The sequence below is a fragment of the Centruroides sculpturatus genome, unplaced genomic scaffold (genome assembly GCF_000671375.1).
Source record: "Centruroides sculpturatus isolate CEXI.00-Female unplaced genomic scaffold, Cexi_2.0 scaffold551, whole genome shotgun sequence".
NCBI lineage: Eukaryota > Metazoa > Arthropoda > Arachnida > Scorpiones > Buthidae > Centruroides > Centruroides sculpturatus.
The window spans coordinates 239,197-260,223 of record NW_019385025.1 but is presented as its reverse complement, the minus strand read 5'-3'; the positions used below and the strand labels follow the sequence as shown (position 1 = coordinate 260,223).

Below are 21,027 nucleotides of genomic sequence, written 5' to 3'. Positions count from 1 at the left end.
ATTTCAATTCTTGCAATGCTTTCTATTACTTTTAATTCCTCTACGTAATTACTGAAGGTTTTCGTTCCATAATTATACAAAATATCTGCAATATTTTTAGTTATCGCCATTGCCGTATTAAATTTTTCCATATCCCATATATTTTGTCGGGACAATCAAAAATCATTGATAAAAGTTTCATCTTCAATACGATCATCGATGTCTACATTTACCTTATCTTGATCCATACTTTGTGCATTTTCAATTGAAATAATATATCTTGCATGAAAGCAATTTTTGAAAATATGTCCAAATTATTATATTTTCTTTTTATAAGAATATGACTACATGATGCACTAAAAGAATTCCAAAACGAACAAGAACATGTTTTTACCGATGTATTATAAAATTTTGATATTTTGCTATCAAGAATTTCCTCAATGCCATTATTTTTAATACTCATTTCGATGATTTAAATCTTATTTCTCGATAATCGATATAATAATTAAAATATCTATAATCAAAAATTAGTCTATCCTAAATTATAAACAACATTAAAACTGTCATCTTTACGGCTTTAAAAGTGTTAAATAGCCAATTTCGTATACACGCTGTATTTATAAATAGCCACTCTGTAAATTTAAAAGTTTGTGAATGATTTTTATTAATAAATAACGATTTATATTAATCTAACTTTGTAATTGGAGACTTAACTCAAAATTAAAGTAAATTTCTTATATTTATGTCTTTCCTTTCCCGTTATATAATATTTTTATTTTTAGTATAGTTTCATGATCGAAAGATGCAGTTTTCTATTGAAAAATTAAGTATAAATTGTATTTTTCAACGTTTTCGTTTTCTTTTCAAATGAATTTTCTAACTAATTGCTAAAATTTATAACTGGTATAGTTATTTTTTAATATCTCTTGAAATAAATAATTTGAAATTTAAAAAATTAATTTATGTGTTATAGTAAAAGAGAAGCATTTAAATATTTCTGTGCTTTTTTATTAAATTAACGAATACTTTGTATATTGTATTGTTATAATCAATTCGTGTTTTCTCTCATCGTAATAATGTCTAACCGTTACTAAGTGTAGAAAATAAAAAATAATTCGTTCCAGTTACATATATCGCTGTTATGAGTTTTTAATTTATAAAAAGTGTTTCCTAATACGAAGCGTAATAAATAAAATGATCGGTAGCGCTATCTCTTAGGCGAATTTCTTATGAAAATTACATTATTCATGTTTTTAAAATTCAGAAAATTTTAAATTTTAATTTTAGTGTAGAGACGAATTTTATGAAACAGTAAAAATGTTAATAAATATATATAATATAGGCAAGCGTACAATGTGCGTGCCGCTAAAACTCAAAAAAGAGTCCCGGTACGATCAAAAGAGTTATATGGTGTGGTAGCCCTCTATCCCCATCCACGAAGGAGGTTCCCGTTTTTTTACCTGAAGGGCGTGCTATTGAAAATATAAGGGCTGGAAATTTTGATAATTTTTTGATAAAGTTTGATAAAGTTTTTGATAATTTCTCTGCAAGTAGCTAATCAGTGGAACCTATGATAGTGTTCCCATAAAATAGAATTACAAAGAATGTTGGAGATTCAGTTTCACTTGGATTTGCTGCAGGTAGAAATGATTCAGCATGGATGAATCAGTGCCACATTTCATGAATATGTTGCAAATGACTTTTACCTGTAAGAATATCGGAAAACATAAACAACAATCATCAAAATCAATTTACAAAAATAACTTTTCATCTTTATTGTTTGAAGCATACAAGAAAACTCTGAAATTAAAAACAATTGAACATGTGTTTGGTGAGTGTACTTCAAGTACACTCACCAACTTTGGCGAAGACGGCCGAAAAAATTTAGATATATTGGAGCAAACTTAAGGACAGTTGCATTAATGCTAGGGATGTGGAGGGTCTTCCCTCGGCTTGGAAATTTGCCGTTAAGAAGCTTACAAGTAGCGCAACAACTGAAATATGATAATTATTTGATTTAAAGGAAACTTAGTATTAATGTGTAGTCGTTGTAGTATATCATTTATTATTTGGTATCGTTTACAATTTATTATTTTTTATTTATTATTTTTATTTTTATTAATTGATATGTTATCAGTTTATTGATATTTTGAATTTTTGAAACTTATTATTCCATTTATGATGTATTCCATTTTCGTATATTCTTGCCTGATGATGATCCGTTAAGTGGATCGAAAAGGTTCGATTTTAATAAAACTTCCTCAGCAAGCAACAAGGTGTTGGTTACGTTATTTGTTAGCATTGATGTATATTATTGAAACAATAAGTTATATAGAAGGGTACATACAATCGAAGAAATGATAGTGCTTCAATTAGAAGAAAGGTGCAAAAAAACTGTTTCTTTCTCACACCATCTTGCATGTGCACAGACCAGCCAACATATTCAGGATTCCAAGTTGGCTGTGCAGCTGCTAAATTAAATAGAAAGTTTCGTTTTTGATCTGAATAAACGTGATGATTTATTTCGTAAATTGTTTTGAATTAAAATATAAAATACGTCTGACTCTATTGTCAGTTCACGTAATACCCATAAATCCCTAGAAAGCTCCAACACTGTAATTATTACTATAGACCACTCGCAGACAATAAAATTTAAAATGTCGCGATTTGAAACGCAATATATATTTTTCTCAGCTGGTGTAACGCCTCTGACGTGTAAAGGAGAGATCCAGCAAATCCTTCCTGAACTCTCTCTCACACTGTTAACTTCACGAACAAATATTTATCTGGCCGATAAAGGTTATAGGTATGATATGATGTAACAAATGCCCACGTGAAACTAATCGTTACCATTGAAACAGTAAGCCAAGCTGTATCAATGCTAACCTATTGAGATAATCTGTTATAATAATTGTTTATAATTGTTAAATGAAGCAAAGTTAATAAATTATTTAACAATATTATTAAATTTTTTATTTCAGATAATAAAAAGATTATAATTCGAACAAATATGTTCACCTTTATATACGACAGTGTAGCAGAGGAATTATGGAAAAATTCTGGGTTTCTGGATATGTTTCAATGCATCACTACGATAATTATAAATAAACCTTATGTACTGTTTCTCTCGTTTGTTTTTATTCTTATTGTCTACTTTTCTTTTTCGACTATTAATAATGTTGTTGTAAGTAAAGATAAACGGATATTTAATTTCAAAATATTATTCACTTTTCAACAATGCTCTTTATCAACGCAGGACATAACTGATATCGGTTATGAAGATGGAAAAATGAATGCGAGGGAATTACGTAAAAAACGATTTCAGTTAATAAAAGATACAAATAGATCGAGAAGAACGAATGAGTTTCCTCCCGCCTATCCAAATGGATGGATACCTTTGTTAGAATCTAGAGATCTACCTGTTGGAAAGTGCATACCTGTTACTGCTTTAGGTAAGTTATATTAAAGCATCACATTTGTGTGTAGACATTGAGCGTTCCGCTGATATAGCATACGGGATACTCTCTTCCCTCATCATCGTTTTGAGACATGAAATATAGCTCACAATCCTATATTTCATGCATCTGTATGTATACAGGGTGTTTTAGTTAAACGTTTCAGAACTTCTAGAAGGGGTAGAGTGCATCTCGATGACTCGAAATCATATAGCAATGCAGGGACACAAATGTTTTTCTGAAGCGGTAGATGGCGTTGCGTGAAAGTTTCCAGCGTTCTTGCAGGGACTCATCATTTCGCACAAGGACGTAGAGTTAGTCGATATACATTTGATGTACGGGGCTGCAAATTGTAGTGGGCCAGCCGCACAGCGCTTTTACGAGGAACAATATCCGATGACGCGTATTCCCAGCCATAATTTCTATTCAAGCCTGCACAAGAGGTTAGCTATTTCTGTGTACATCACCGCTTCAGGAAAGCACTTCCCAACTCTGCATTGCTATATGATTTTGAGATGTCGATATGCAACCTACCCCTTTCAGAAGTTGTGAAAAACGTTTAACTGAGACACCCTGTATAAAACGTTCCTTCTCGGTCAAAATGAGTTAAAACTGGTAAGTTGCATAGACTTTCCTTTAATTGTACAAAATTTTCTTGTTCGATATCTCTCCAAATAAACTTTTAGTTGGTTCTAAATAAACAGAATAATAGTGTGGCGATAATCGAGAAATCCTTTATAAATCATCTAAAATATCCACACACATTCCTAAGAATGGTCGAAGTTCTTCTACTCTACTGGGTACTTTCATTTCAGTAATTGTTTTTAGTTTTTCTGGGTCAGTTTTACAACCTGCATCTTCAATGATGTACCCAAGACACTTAATATGATTAGCGGCAAATATGTATTATTCAGGTTTAACTTTCACTCGAGACCTTCTAAATCTTTCAAACAATTCGTTTCGTAATTTCAAATGTTATGGAAAGTTTTTGGAAAATGCTACACTATCGTCGATATATATAAGTGCCTCCTTCCACTTTACATCGACTAAAACTTGGTGATCTATCGTCTGACAAGTTGCTGATGCACCTTTTAAACCGAATCTCATTTTCAATAACTCATATATGCCATTTGGGATTATAAATGCTGACTTACATATATCATTTTCAGCTAAGAGTATCTGGCAAAATCCAGAGGCTAAATCTATTATCGAATACAGTTTGTTTCCTTCCAAAATTTCTATGGCTTCTTCTATGCGAGGTAGGGGATAAGTATCTGAGACGGTGAGACTATTCAGACGATGATAATCCACACATAACCGATGTTTCCCCTCTTTCTTTGGTACTAGCAATATAGGTGAGGTCCAGAGATTTTCAAGGGCAACTACACCAGATAGCATGTGCTATATTAAATCGCTGACTATTTCTCGTTGATATGGAGACATTTTGTATACGTTTTGCTTAGTTGGATTAACATCATGCTTCGTTACTATTTCATGAGATCCTAGGGTGCATACTTGAAGATCAAAAAACTGCTTTTGGCAAATATGTCTAGGTTTTTTCTCAATACCTCCTCTATTTGTTTTACACTTTTCAGATAAATCATTCCCGATATTAAAAGTAAATGACTTTATGTTCAGTTTTCGATAAGAATTAACGAATAAGCTAACATTTTTTTCCTTCGAAGGATTAGCGTTTGGCCTTATAATATTTGAATCTGTTGCATTACTGTCTGATTGCGATAAGAAACACAATTTTACAAAGAAATATTCTTCACATGGTTTCTCTTCGGCAACAGTATATTCCTCTGAAAATAAAACAGGAGTTGGAGTGTTAGTTAGCACTAGAATTATACATTCATTATTTCTCACCTCACAAATACCAGATAAAACATTTACAACATTCTTGCCCATTTCGTACTTTATTTCTGCTGTATTCTACTTAATTGGACACTAAAATTTTACGATACGTATTGACCAGTGTTTTTTCGGTGGTATGGAATTTTGCATTAGTATGATGTAAGATGGGCATTTGAATTTGATCAATACAATTGTTTCTTATTGGCACTATTAATAAGTTGTTTCTGAAGCTGATCATTGCTTTTATATGTTCACAACAATCACTCTCTATAAATAAATCACGTGAAAAATTTTCCAATACTACAAACATAAATTCAGTATTATTTCCTATTACAGTATTTATAATTTATATATACTAGTACTTTCACACTCTCTTATTCTGTTATTCGCCATGATTAGTTTAATAGATGCAGGATGTATTGTTAGTCTTAATTCTACACACAGTTTATGGCTTAGTGATTTTTCTAAGGCCGTAACAATGATAGCACTAAACGGATATCCTCTGATATTCAGATAAATGTAGCATAATTTTAACTTCAAGATTGCGAAATACTCTAAAAGTTAAAAACGGATTCTAGCAGCTTGGAAGAGAGGGCTCTTTTCGTTATCCTGACCCATTAGATTTTCTTCATAGTTTTGATTTTCGAGTTTGAGTATGAGTTGGGGCATTTTTTTTAACGCATAAATTTTTGGTAACTTCCAGCTTTTCTTATAGTGACCTCTATTACAACAGTTATGGCAGATAATATCGTGAAAGCTTTCTTCTGAGAATGTCTGATTTCGAAAAATCGTTTGTTCTTGTTGTATGTCATTTTTTCTGCTGTTAGTTCTCCTTAAGGTTTTGGAACGGTTATTATATACAGATTTTCTTTCATGGTCCAATAACTAATTAAATCACGATTTTGACGACTCCATTGTTCTTTGTAAAAATGGCTGTAAGACTTAGACAACCTTGAAATTTCATTAGGTCTATTTGTACTTTCGCCTACACTGAAACTTTTGAAGTATTTTTCATGCTCTCTCTTTGTTATCGAGTCTAATGCCATAATAGCCTTGGTATAATCATCTAATGTATTGAATGTTTTATTTGCAATAGACATTCTTTATTGTTTAATGGTTCGATTTTTATTTGAATATTCATGATTGAAAAAAGTAATTAATTCTAATTTATCTAAAACATAAGAAAAGGCTGATGCTAATTTACCTTGCACTCCATCATACATTTGAATTGTCTTCTTTACAGTGAAATCTGTTTCATACCATTTGTTCCTTTGTGTCTTCAACCTAGTCCAGGTCAGTTCATGCCCTTTTGCAACTTCTAGCCTAATTCTTTTTACCAAATCTATATCTGATTGTAGCTTTAGTGTGGAAATAAATGTTGTATTGTATAATTCGAATCATTCTTTTATTTTTGGAAACATTACTAGACAAATTTTTATATATTGTGAATCAAAAACAGGCCAATATATTAACTTTTCTGGAATGGTAGGATTTTTCTGAAATGCAGGAACTAATTGAAGGAATTGACTCAACACACTTCGCATTTACAAACATATTCTCAAGTTTATTAAATCTAGTTCTGCATTTCTTCCTAGTTCGTTTTATTATGTTAATTCTCATGTTAATAGGTAAAACAGACGAAAACGTTTAACTTCCTATCATCCTCTACAACAGTTGGGGAAGGATGTTATTTCATTCCCGAGTTTTCCATGTGCCTGGGTCTATTTTTTCTTTTTTCTCGAGATTTTTAATTTTCATTTGTAATTCACGGATAATTGATTTTAATTGCATAATTTCGTTATTTTTAGAAACAATTCTACCCTTTAAAATATTAATTTTGCTTTTCATGCAAAACTTTTTCAACATTTTGGTTAGGTATAATAATTCCTGTCACATTTTCATATCGAGTTATCCAAAATGTAACTTATTTCATGATTATATATAAAATTCTGTGGTTGAAAAACCCAATTATTGCTGGACCTTATGTATGAGAAAAAGGAACAATGAAACTTATCGTTTTCTCTTCCATTTAAAGGTATGTACTCACGTGCGGAAACCAACGACAGAAACGATTTCCGTTCCGTCGTCTTTCCGTGTGAAAATTACCCTACAATTGAAATGCGCCATTTGCCTGCCGTAAATATAAACAAGCTACTACAGTAGGTAGGCCACGTGCCATTAGTCGAAAATGGCGTCTACCAGAATTGCTTTGTTATATCAATTAAATTTGTAAGTTTGCCTTCAATTTTATCGCAAATAAAGAAACCTCAAAAACGAATAATTAGGATAGAAAAAATCATTGGAAGTTAGGAATATCAAATCTTTCGTCACCGAATTACGATTACTCCATTCCCAATATTTTACGCAGTAAGTAAGGCCAGGAACACAAATACGTCAAATCTGACGTAAAATCTACCATAAAATAGAAAGCGTAAAAATTTTTCTGAAATTTTGGCTGAATCATAACTGAAAAAAGAGTAGAGTGGGTCTCTACTTCATACGCTGTAAATTTTTATATATAAAAAATATCTATTATACAATTTTAATTGGCTGAGGAGGGGGCCTACACAAGCCCAAACATGTACAAATAAAAACAGGTACATGTATCAAATGAAAATTGAATAAATTTACAATGAACATTGCCTTGTGTTGTGTGTATGAACTATATATTGTTCAAAACTACAAAAATAATTACCGAACGGTTTCAAAAAAGTAAAATTTTTACGTCAAAATTTCTCCAATAAAGAAAAGTCTTTTTTGTGACCTCAACGTAGACACATGGTTTTTATTCTAATAATGGCGGCAATGAGGGTTAACCCTACAATTGTGACGATTTCCAAAAAACGAAAAATAAATGAAATAGAGGAGTTTGTTGAATCCGTTTGACCACATCAGTATCATGTATAAAGACACTGTATTTAATCAACGTTTATGGATGTCTATAGGAGCTAAATTTCAAATAACAGATAGGTTTAGTAGAATCGATATATATGCCTAGTATTTAGATCACACGTTCTTCATTTGAATTCAGAATACAAGTCAATTAATTTTATATATTATAGGATAGGAAACAGGAAAAAAATGAAAAGTACAAAGGGATAGATATATGAGAGAAAAAATTAATAAAATGTAGCACTGTGTTTCCTATTCGGCCAGAATTTTTACGTACGTGTGTTCTGGAATAAAAGCGTAAAACAGAAAATGAACTGAAATCTAATTTCTGATTCAGTTTTTCTCACACAATTTATGCGTGTGTGTTCCTGGCCTAACTCTATTTGACATTAATATTTAAATTGGATAGTAATATAGCGTATAAATGAAATATATTAGCGTATTAGTGTACAAATAAAGCTTTTTATCTTTCCAACCGCCATAGTTCGAATGCTATCGTCACACGTGATCTTATGACAACATTGCTAAACGGCCTTCCTGTTGCTCTAATTTTAGCCGTTCTGCTTTCCGCCACGGCAATAGTTGAAAATTTTGGATTTCGTATTTCGTCGGCTTCGACGGCAAAAGTTACGTCATTTTGCCGTTCTGTCAACGGTTTATGTCGTTCGTTGCAGCATGTGAGTACCAGGCTTTAAGTTGAACTTTGTCATCGATTCCTTTTGGTTCTTTTCCTTTTTTAGATCTGATGAACCTCTTTTCCTCACTGGTGGCTCCAATTTTTAGGGCTAACGAGAATCTTAGTTGGACACAAGTTGAACGTCGTCGACACCCAAGAGTCCGTACTTCAAGTTTCAAATTTATTCTGGGGTATCAATTCATTCTTTTTGCTTTGCACGTCCGACGTCTTAGCAACAAGTGACCAAATAACAAAGTGTTTTAACTAGTGGTTCCTATCGTACTGCGCTGGATTACTATCGCAACGACTAACGTTGCCACATCTTGGGGACTACCGCCTTAAGGGCATTTAATCATAACCCCACGGATGATAGCTTCGCACCACTAGCACTTCGACTAAGCACATGTTCCAAGGTTCATCCTGACTGTAACGTACTAATTCTTAAAAACCATACAACGTTGCTATAAGATTTAAGACCAGACTGTTCTCTAGGCTGTTCGGAAAATTGACGTTTAATTCAAGAAATATTGTGAGGGGCTAGCAGGGGGTACGAAGTTAGTAAAACTTGTTTACCGCTTATTCGGCAGCTAATCGTGAGATTAGCCGACGGTCGTCGGAGGATGGCTTTTCTATAAGCAGTAATAAGTATCTAGATTGTGAAATTAAGATCCACGTCAGGATGTAGACACCAGTTAAATTATTATTTCGCGGTTTAACTGGCGAATCTTCTATTATTCCGATTAAGAGGCCTCATTTGAGTGGGGAGACACGTGAGTAAGCGATAGGAGTCCGTGAGGAAACTATAATCAAGTCCCATTAACAAATTAACAAAACTTTAATGAATAACAATAAATACAAATGAACTAACTAAATACATCTAGCTATAATTAAACGTTCCCTAAAAGTTTTGTAAGAGAGTTTACAAAAGTACTGATTATAATACTTCCATATCATTCTTGACTTGTAACCTTCCTGTCTTTTGGTCGGAAGTTCAATCTATAAAGTATGGCACTAAGTTACACTTGAGGATACTGTGAAAGTGATGTGATGTGCTGTGTTGTACACCGAGTTTGGCGCGTATCTCTTATTTATACTCTTCTTCTCCTCCAATGGAGATTTCAATATGTTGTCATCTGACAATGATCTAATATGTACTATAATATGTATATAATATATATGTAATATGTAAATAATCTAATAATATACTTAACATGTTGTCATCGGGTGACTAACTACTTTTTGAAGGAAGTAAACTTCCTTTCTTTCTTACTTTTTCTTGTTAATTTCTGTGGATAAATTTCCTTCTAATTTATGAAATTATGATATAATTTCTTTAAATATTATTATTAAAATAATAAAATTCCTTCGAAATCTCACAATATTATTCCATTACATTCGCAGTTTGAAGGACACAATATACTGTATGTGAAATTGATACTGTAGTATATTAAATAACGTCTCTTCAATCCAAAAAAACTTTCGGTAGACTACCTCACAGCCAATTCAGGTTATAAAACTCCTTTTATTGCTTTGTTACAGATGCATTTTGAGCCAGGTTAACTTTCTAGCTCCTCTTCAGTGCTTAAGAGTCTCCATGGTTTACAATGGCTTAATTTCACACTTACCATTGCTTTCAGAACTATACCGGAGCTTTCAGAACTACAGCAGAGCTTCTTTTTGCTTTACCTGTAAATTTCCTGATCTTCGAAATGACTTCCAATTTCCGAAATCCATACAACCTTTTATTATTTTTTTTACATTTTCATACTTTTCTAAAAAGGATATAATCATACTTCATGTGTTTTTGGGGATGTAAATTTTTTTTAATTTTTACTTTTAGCACTCTATGATCTTTTGCCATTTACTTCTTTTACGTACTTAACATTAATAAATTCTTTTCTCATATCAATAATTAATATTTACAAATTCACTATATAACTGGATTGATGTATATTAGATCTTTATGTAATATGTCTCTGTAATCCAACAAATGGTAGACGGACTTACAGCAAATTTTCAATTGGGAAATGCCAACCTGAAATGAATTTGTCATTTTTGAGAATGAAACTGTAGTTAGGTAATACAACATGGGAGAAGAGAATAAAAGCATAATAAATATATCAAATCTTTTAATAGATTTTATAAACTCCTGTCAACAATACACCATTATCACAAAAACATATCAGTAAACTCCTATCGGTGGGTTAAGTTATAAATCTACTCGTGATTTATTCATTTATTCCGTCACTGATATTGGAACATTTTATCGTTTTTTAGATGTAGTATAGAAGTTTGTAATAAGATACGTTTAAATATAAATACATATTGTTTTATTATTTTCATTTTTTCTAAAATACAAGGAATGCGGCGCTTCCACTTCTTCCAAAGATGGCACGCGACTAGTGTAAATACATTAATTGTAAAGATACACCATCTCTATCTATACAAGGCACATTTATATAAGATGAATAATAGTAAATTTTAAAATATTATAATTGAAAATAATTATAATTACTTTACAGGTCAACAATTCGTTATATTTCGTGGAAAAACCGGAAAATGTTTTGTTTTGGATGCTTATTGCCCTCATTTGGGCGCTCATTTAGGAACTGATGGCAAGGTTCACGAGGATTGCATCGAATGTCCTTTCCACGGATGGCGATTTGCTGGACAGGATGGTTATTGTGTGAAAATACCTTACGCAGAAAAAAGTGAGAAGTGCTAAATATGTGTTTTCTTAATACATTTATGCTAATTCATACGTTTAATTGATTTTCTTTGTATTGCGGGGGAATATGAATATGGTGCATTAGTTTTAATATAATGATTAGAGTTATATAAATTAATTTCTTGAACACGAGAATTTTTGTAATGAACGCTTTACATTGGTAACAGGATCTTATGATCAACATGCAATATAAAATTTTAATGTGAAAAATAACATAGCATCAGACGTTTTCTACATCGCAATTAGAAAGGAAACATCAAACAGTATGCAAATTGTAGCGCACTGTTACTATGTCTTATACGCATGGAAAACATTGCTAAATGATTCATTGGTCTTTTTGGGGAAAATAATGAATGCACGAAATGCAGCATGTAGACGCCACAAAACTTTATAACTTACCAACACCGTTATGCACATTAGCCGATTTACAATGTAACAAGTTGCTTGACTAAAATTGAAAGAACAGTTGAGTTCAGATTGATTTTCACTATTTTATGAGTGAAACTCCACGCACGTGAGAAAATGACTACAACATACACAAATACATTAAAGATTAATAGATATACATAATAAACACGTATTCGACTGAAACTTGCAACTCGTAGTGTTATGCACTGAGATTTCACTGCTGAAACTTAGTAATAAGTTTATGCCAGGTTAGACGTAGCAAATTCTGAGAAAAACGATCCACCTAGTTAGAAATAAGAGCTTAGTTAATCCATATGATATTCTCCAAGTAATGGATAATATTGTATAGATTAACTAACAACTTATTTCTATAATGGTGAATTGAGATAATATGTACCACTGTAACTAGGTCACAAGTACACGAAATTTACTACCCAGTTAGGATTTACGCTAAAGGACTGATGTGGAATGTGGGGTGAGCATCTTAGTTTTTTATTGATCTACTTGTGACTATTATACTTATATTTTTTACAGTTAGCAACTGTCTATATAACTTGCTACTACTAGCTATTATGGCAGGTTTCTGAGTAGGATTAGAGTGCAACAGCTGATTCAAATTCAACCAGATTATACAGGTTTTCGATAAACAATGGAATTAAAATACAACCATGTTATATGGCATCTATGATTTCTATGATTTGACTCCCATGAATTGTCTTTGCAGGTTTACCAAAATACATTAGTGTAACAGTTTTCAGCGTCACTTGGGCCGACTGGGTTGCTGTCAACACTTAGTTTCTACGTTCTGCTAACCTACTGAGTAGGCAAATTGAGATCAAAGATGCGAGATATAGCATGTGCCACTTACAATTACAGTTTCTACCGTCTACGTCGTTATGTGCTGCTGATGGCATTGTTTTCTCACATATACTACATCAAAATAAATTTAACTGTTTTCGTATTAAAATTATGCAATGCTTTTATAATATTTTAAAATTATGCTAAATATTATAATAATTTTTTGTTACTTTTGTAACCGACAGAGATATGTAATTATTGGTATTACTGCTAAAATGTAGTTCGATTTACACGTGTATTATTAAACGAATTAAGTAATTCTACAGTAATCGTTTCAATAAAACCAATGCACCAGACCTTTATATTCTTACAATGCTGAAAAGATATCTTTTGTTTTTAGAGTAATATTAAATAGAAGACACAGTAAAAAATGTATTTAAACTTACTTCCAGAAGTTGCTAAAATAAAAAGTTGGGAAACCATCGAAGAAAATGGATTTATTTACGTGTGGCATCATGCAGAAGGCCAACCACCTCTGTGGAAACCACCAGTTATACCAGAAATAAAGAATCGACTAATGATCTATAAAGGTCGTAGTGAACACATTTTGAATTGTCATATTCAGGTATTTATAAATAACACCGATCAAATAAATATATGTATTATTTATGTTTTTATTTATATAATACAAGAAATTATGGAAAATGCAGCTGATTTTGCTCATCTAACTTGCCTTCACAAATTTGGTATTACATCTAGAATTACTTTGCATCCGGAAAATTGGTGGAAATATTTTCAGTGTATAATGTCTTGCCATCCAGTATGTGAAGAAACAATTTCCTGTCGCAAATACGAAGGAATTATCGCTGTTAAATTGTTCGGGATATCTGTAATGCGGACATCATATGAACTTCAACAGGTAATCAGTTAGTAACTATATATACGTATTTAATTTTACAATATGGTGCAGACATTTTTGAAAAAATTTTAAGAATATGTCAAAATTTTAAACATAATTTTCGATCATTTTCAACAGATTGCCCAAAATGATTCATGGATTTTACGAATCGAAATTAATAATGCGTATATGACAGAAAGTATTCTGTACTAGCAGGTAGGCCCGGCGTTGCTCGGGCAAAGGTTACCATAACGAAGATTAAGGTTATTACATTATAGTCAACCTTACCCGTTTACTCAGAATGCAAGAATCGGATCCCCCGTTTCCAGACTAATTAGAGAATTTTTAGATGGGTCTAAAAATAACTTCGATTTCCTTCAAAATCGAAAAAAAACTGCACTTTTTCTTAACACTTTCATTGTTACGTAACACTTCCATTGTTGACACTTCCACTGTTACTTAACACTTCTATTGTTGATGGAAGTGTTAAGCTTAATCCTGTACCTCTCTCCCCCTGGGAAAATTTCGAAAAATCCCTTCTTAGTGTTCGTTTTTGTGACGTACCCTAACTGTGTACCAAATTTCTGCTTTTGACTCCTCACCGTTTGGGCTCTGCTCTTATTATTATTATCAACTCGTCTCGATTGTATATATAGATTGTCAAAATAATTTCACAATTTAGTAAATTTATTCTCAGTACACACACATTATATTGAAAACATATTCAGCTATTTTTGCAATCTGTTCAAGCAGGTAAATAGACTCAAAATGTAATTAATTACTTTTAATGGTATTAAAATTTCGTTAGGTATGTTCACAAATAAATATTTTTTACTAAGATATTTTTATGAAATAAACTACTAAGAGTCTTTATATAGTATAATATATATTTATATATCATAGGTTTTATTTGTATTTTAGATATTGAATTAAAAACTTGGTTGAAATAAAACGAACAACAGACTGATGATATACGCCCTTTAACGTGGCAACATCAAAAGTTAGTTTTTAAATAAACATAAGCTAGTATAATTCTGTTGTTGGTTGTGTTTGAACAAAATATTTAAATTACTTATTAAAACACTGTTTATCTCATGAAAATCTGGTGAAACCATGTTGAAAAAGGAGAGATCAGCAGAAGCATCCGAATAAAAAAACTTTTGAAAGTTATGGAATAAAAATAGTAGAAGCAGATAAAATAGTAATACATGACATGTGAACAAAGCGTACATTATCCGGACTACAATTGAAGGAAATTTTGCATTAACCATTGTCACCTCGATGAGAAATCGAGAGAACAAACATTTTCAGAGAAAAAAGTTTTCAGTTTTACTTTGTGTCTTAAAGATTTTAACTGATACTACTAAAAGTTATTCATACGTTTAACCGAATTACAGTAGTGCAAAAACATTAAAGTACAAAGTAAAGCTCAAACCATTTTTTGGTGACAATGTTTGTTTTTCCGATTTATCATGACGATCGCATCATCCGAAACTTCTTGTAGTTTTAGACGGTGTGACGTGCACTTCATTGACATGTTGAGTCACACTGTGAAATCTACTTTCACTATTTTCATATAAAAACTTTCAAAAGTTTTTTAATTAGGTGCTTTTGATGAACTCTGCATTTTCAACCTGGTTTTACCAGTTTTTTGAAGGTATTCATATATTTATTAATCACCGATAACTTCATAAGAGAATATTCTTCATAATAATACTATACTTTTGTGACAATCACGCGAACGCCTGCAGATTTTCCTTAGTGTTCCAGAGAATAAATACAATATATATATGTAATACAATACGTAATAGAAATCTAAGAACAGAGAAAAACATACATTATGTCCTCTATATATACAGTGGTAAAGAAAAGGTCTCAAAGCATGCAAATCGGCAAAAATCTACGAGGGTCAAAATTTTCACGATTTTAATACTCTTCCTTTTTATCTATAGGTACAGTACATAAAAACCAATCAACGAAATATTATTTTATCAATATACTACCTTTAAATCATCAAGATTGTATTAATAAATACAATCCTCATTAAAAGTAATCGAAACGTTTCGTGGAAAACGATCGAACAAATAAATTTTAAAATATTTGAATATCTGAAAATAAAGCCTATAAAACACCACAAAAGATGTAATCAGCTTTCCAAAAAGCTATTAAGCATGTCTTTCGGTAGCTTGGTTTCCGGAGTATATCTGTAGTCGTAAATCTAATGCAAAAACTGCTAAATATTGGTTTTCCTAAGCCAGAACGATGCAACACATTAACTCAGCATTAACATTTCTGTAGTCTTCATCGCAGAGAGTAAATATTTCAGAATTCATTCGCATCGGTTCGTTAGTGTTTCAGATATTAATGGTCAAAATTGGCACTTTAACATTATACGTGTAGCAGGGAAATATTATAGAGCGCTCTCATATTCAATGATAAAGAGATACGAATATTTTAAAAATTTCAGAAAATACGTTTATCTGTTTTGGCACTGAATTTTTGAAAATATTTTCTTATGTCTTTCCTGTAAAGAACAAGAAAAATTCCAGACATTTCAAATATCTTGTCTTAAGATATCATACGATCTCATAACAAAAATATTATTACCCCTTCAGACTACTTTGACTGCTAATTATTATCTGTAAACCATTGGTAAGTGAAAAAAATTTACGTAGCATTGACATTTCGATCAAATCCAAACATTTCTTTCAAATGTATACAGATGGTATTTTGTTAACCTGACAATGAATTGTACAAAATAATGAAAAAATTTTCAGCAATTTGTAACGTGATATCTGCAGAAGAGAATAAAACAGAATATCATAACCGCAACTTTTTGCACACCAAACAATCTACATTCTGTAATATACGCATATAGGTGAATACAGATAATTACACTAAACAATGGAACAACAATTTTATTCGGTGTTCCATCTGTTTTATTTAATCTTATTTAAAAGTAAAATCAAGCCCAAAACATTACTAAATACTATTAGCGAAATATCGATGGGCAAAACTAATAAGTAATTAGAATTGATAAAACACAACTCGGATTAACACAGAAATTTCGTCTCAAATTTTGGCGAAAACATTCCATTAGTTTTAACATTGCTTCAAATCTCAGCAGGGCCAACATGCATAATTTTATTTTTGGAGAAAAGAATCTTTATTATAAACCAATATTTCTTACTGCAATATATGATGTGAAAGTATGTTAGAAATCTGTTTGCAAGTCCAGAAAGATTGAAAGATGAAAGATTAAATTCCCGTACACTGTGCCACTTGCTGGTTGGCAGAAATATTATAACAGGATATTCGAACCTTCACAATCTATTCAATAATTTTAATGGCACTTTATCATTTCGTGTATACTTTGATAAATCGGAAAGGTAATATTAGCGTAAAAATACTAGAAACTACTCTACCGCGTATTAGTACTGATACGTAAAATGAATTGCTACAAGGCAAAAATTATAAATTCATCTACAAACAATTAATTTTTATAAAATGATCGCTTGTGTGTTATTATCAAATATATTTAATTTTTCAGACTGGACCAGCAATAATGAGTTTTCACCACAAAAGTTTATTTGGAAATTGAATAGTCGTATATAACATGATACCGGAAGGACAAGTTCGAGTGAGATTGATACGACAATATTACACTTCTTCTCGATTTACAGGCATTCGTGATTATGTTATCTGTTTTTTTGAAAGTTATATGGTGAGATTATATTATTCCAATTACTGAAATTTGAAAATATACAAGAAACGTGTGTATTAACAATAGGAAATATTTATTTTAATAGCTTGAGCGAGACATTCAAATCTGGAATTACAAAATGTATTTGAAGAATCCAGTTTACGTATCAAAAGAGAAAGCAATTGCCAAATACAGAAAATGGTACTCTCAGTTTTACAGTGAAAACAGCCCCAGGGTTGAAGAAAATAATCTTAGTTGGTGATTAGAAGTAATTTTATACTTTAAAGAGCGAAACCGAAATTACATATATATTTTTTTAATTTTGGCTTTTTATTAGCATAATCGATTTATAATTGTAATTCGTGTTGTTGCGTTAAATATTGATGCATTACTTTAAAATTACTGCTAAAAAGTGATTTCTTATGTAAAATTTTTATTTTCGTTTTTGTATTTAAATAATTAAATTTTTTAACGTGCGAAATTCAAAATAAAAATAATTGTGTTTTGTTAATTGCTAATTTTGTTTACATATCTTAAACCATTTCGCTATTTAATATCAAAATTCAATTGAAAGTAAAATAACTGATGAAGGAATAGTATTTCTTATTTATATTGAACGTTAAATTGACATAGAATAACAAACACTAATAAAGAGGAAATTAAGAATAAAAATTACATTGATAAATTACATATAAATGAGTATGTTTGTTTGTTCGTTCAGCCGTTCGATTAATTTCTATGGGGGATATGAAGGGGAAAAATTTAAAAACGAAAAATAACGATTATTGTAATATTGTTATTGCCTCCATTGCCGTCTGGACTGCCGAGCGTTAACAGTCAACATCATGTGGGAGCAGTCGATTTAAAGATCGATGCCTCGTATACAAACAACACAACCCATTTATCAGAAAATTTATCTTACAAAAAGTTGACAGTCACGAAGGGTTTTAATCCTTGTATAATTCGACGCTTAGTATTCAAAGAATAAGAGGAAAGTCCGGCAAAGAAGGAAATTTCCGTTTGCTGAGTGGATGTTCCGTTTTAAGTCCCGTTCTCAAACAGAAAACGATGTCAGTGAATGCACATCTAAATGTCTGAAGTGTCTCTCAACGGTCTATAGCATTCGGAGGATACATTGGCAAAAGACGAAAATGGAACCTTGCAGAAAGAACCCCTACAGAACCTAGTTTCGTGGGACTCCAGTGAAATAAATGAAGTTTTCTTGTGGTCTGGGTTAAAATATGTCTTCGTCTTCAAATTATCACTTTATTGGTTACTAATCCACAATCTCTGTCACAGACTGGTCTTTCTCTGTTATCGAGTGAAATTGAAACTGATCAGTTCCCGATAGAGACGACTGTTTACGAACACAGTGCGACACTGTCTCTTGTTCAGTGTTAAACAAACCTTGCACCTTAAATAATACTTCCTTTTTTGTTCTTTTTATCTGATAAAAAATTTAATTTACTAGTTTTTCTCTGTTTTTCGCATGGTTTTAATGTTAAAATAATTACAATTTTTCTCTTTTTCCTAACAATCATTTCATTTTAATTAATCGCGAACATAAGGATTGCTTTTGTTAAAATTTTTGATTAAAAGAATGTTTTTCATTTCAGTGCAGGGCCTTATAAATTCATAAAAGCTCAGTAGTTACTTTCAAACACTTTTAAGTTTCATCACTTCGTATATCCCAATCAAAAATATGAGTTGTATTTCTATTTATCGAATGATATGTCTACATTTTATTGCTGGCGTTACACGTAGCGCCATTTATTTTAAAAAATTTAACCAAATATTTAACTAAATGTAATTCTTACAAAAATAATATAATTTAAAAAAAATATATATATGTGTACGTGAGAATACGGTCGAGGGGACAGAGCCCTCTAATTGTCGATTCGGCAAAATCTGCTCAGAGCCTCACTGAATGGCTTTTTATCTAGTGGCGAGGTGGTTGTGAAAGTCAACGGGTGTCCATGCAAGCAATGGTATACAAGTTTATAGGTTAAACAAACAAATAAGGAGTTTATTATATAACTAATCTAATTTACAGGAGTGTACATAAAGAATTAAATAACATATAAATCTATTGGCATAGAGCCAGGGGTCGGCAGTTTGTCAAATGCGAAGAGCCAAACTGTCATAAAAACAGGATAACAAAAGTACCAGAGAGCCGCATATTAATTTAAATGTGCGAAATACGACACACGACAGGGGCGCCTCTAGTGAACGTTTTTGGCATAACGTTACACGGATGGACGGACACGCGTTCGATGCGTTATATATATAGATATGCTTCAAATGCTACCACTGTTATGCGACTCATATTAAACAATGCGAGTGTGCGGACCACCATGTGCGGACGGCGTACGAGTCGAAGTTTGTTCGGCGGCTCTATCTCATAAACACATAAGTTATAAGGCTGCAGTGAAATGAGGTGAGGTGAAGTTGGAGTTTATGTCCGAAGAGCCGCAAACGTCTATGCAAAGAGCCGCATGCAGCTCGCGAGCCGCTAATTCCGACCCCTGGCATAGACGATCGAACTAGCCATTATGCGGCTTGCCTAACATCTAGAGGAGCGAGAGTTTACAAAGTTTTATGCCCTCAAATATACATCAATGTGCTGTCGAATGACTCAAACCGTCAAGCGCACATATATATTATATTCACTGAATTACTGTGATAAATATACTGCACGCAGTAGATCACAAGATATTACTGCGGTAAGTACCACATAGCCCTTGCTTACGTAAACTATAGTAGTGTTTTGCCACTGTATGTCATACTGTCCCTGTTAAAAATATTCTGTCATGTTGTTTATGTATGTAACTCTGTTTGACAAAAAAATTTTGAATTGAAATAACGTGACTTGCAGTACAAATCGAAAGATCACATAAAGCTAATTAAACTGGTTCTCATTCTGTTATGATTTCTATGTCTGGTCTTGACTTTTTTGTAACTCCATTATTGAGATTACAGAATGTCAGACAGACAGATAGCAATAAAAATTTCTAATAACCTCAAGTAACCTAGTGGATAAAACCAGCAGTCACCAATAGTCAGCTGCAGGTTTGCATATGACCAACAAACTAGCCACGTGGAGTTTTGTGGGTTTCCTTTTCATTAATAACACTTAGAATGGGATCATAAAAGTCTTTCTGGGATGCATTCTCCTTGACAGACATCTCACATGTTGCGTGGCCATAACCAAACAAACCAAATTAATTTTAAAAATTTTTCAATAAACCCGATATTTAGGAGGACATGCTTAAATTACCATGAATCCTGGATACCCTACCCCTCGCCTCTAGTTCATCATCTCTCCTCACTAATTCATAAACCATTGCCCGAAACATTACACTGATACTGCGGAGGGATGTTCTAACGTTTAGCCGAATTAATTTAAAGCCCTTGCAATTTCATGATACCATATTTTTGAAATTGGTGTCATTTATATACATTTGAACATACATAAAATATGTATTTGAAATTTTTGATTCTGTATTTCATAAAACGATTCCGGAAAGTCCCATTAACACTATCTGTGAGAAAATATATCTACAAAACGAGATTTCATTTTAAGGTATATTTTTCTCAAATCCCGAATTAAATCTATTAGTATTTTCTATCGTT

General features: G+C 31.9%; 1 protein-coding gene across 1 annotated transcript; it reads left to right on the top strand.

Moving 5' to 3' along the window:
• Positions 1-1,801: 1,801 nt before the first annotated feature.
• LOC111633589 (cholesterol 7-desaturase-like) lies at positions 1,802-17,688 on the top strand. Its single transcript, XM_023378197.1, has 7 exons — positions 1,802-1,810; positions 3,236-3,431; positions 11,382-11,570; positions 13,246-13,418; positions 15,297-15,348; positions 17,297-17,415; positions 17,501-17,688. Exons 1-7 carry the CDS (start codon positions 1,802-1,804, stop codon positions 17,654-17,656), a joined length of 894 nt encoding a protein of 297 aa, XP_023233965.1. The 3' UTR covers positions 17,657-17,688.
• Positions 17,689-21,027: the final 3,339 nt, after the last annotated feature.

Excerpts from the sequence above, each read along its gene's own strand:
- LOC111633589 (XM_023378197.1), top strand. Across the intron at positions 3,432-11,381 it reads CATACCTGTTACTGCTTTAG|GTCAACAATTCGTTATATTT; the intron begins GTAAGTTATATT and ends ATTACTTTACAG. Across the intron at positions 15,349-17,296 it reads GTTTTACCAGTTTTTTGAAG|TCGTATATAACATGATACCG; the intron begins GTATTCATATAT and ends GAAATTGAATAG.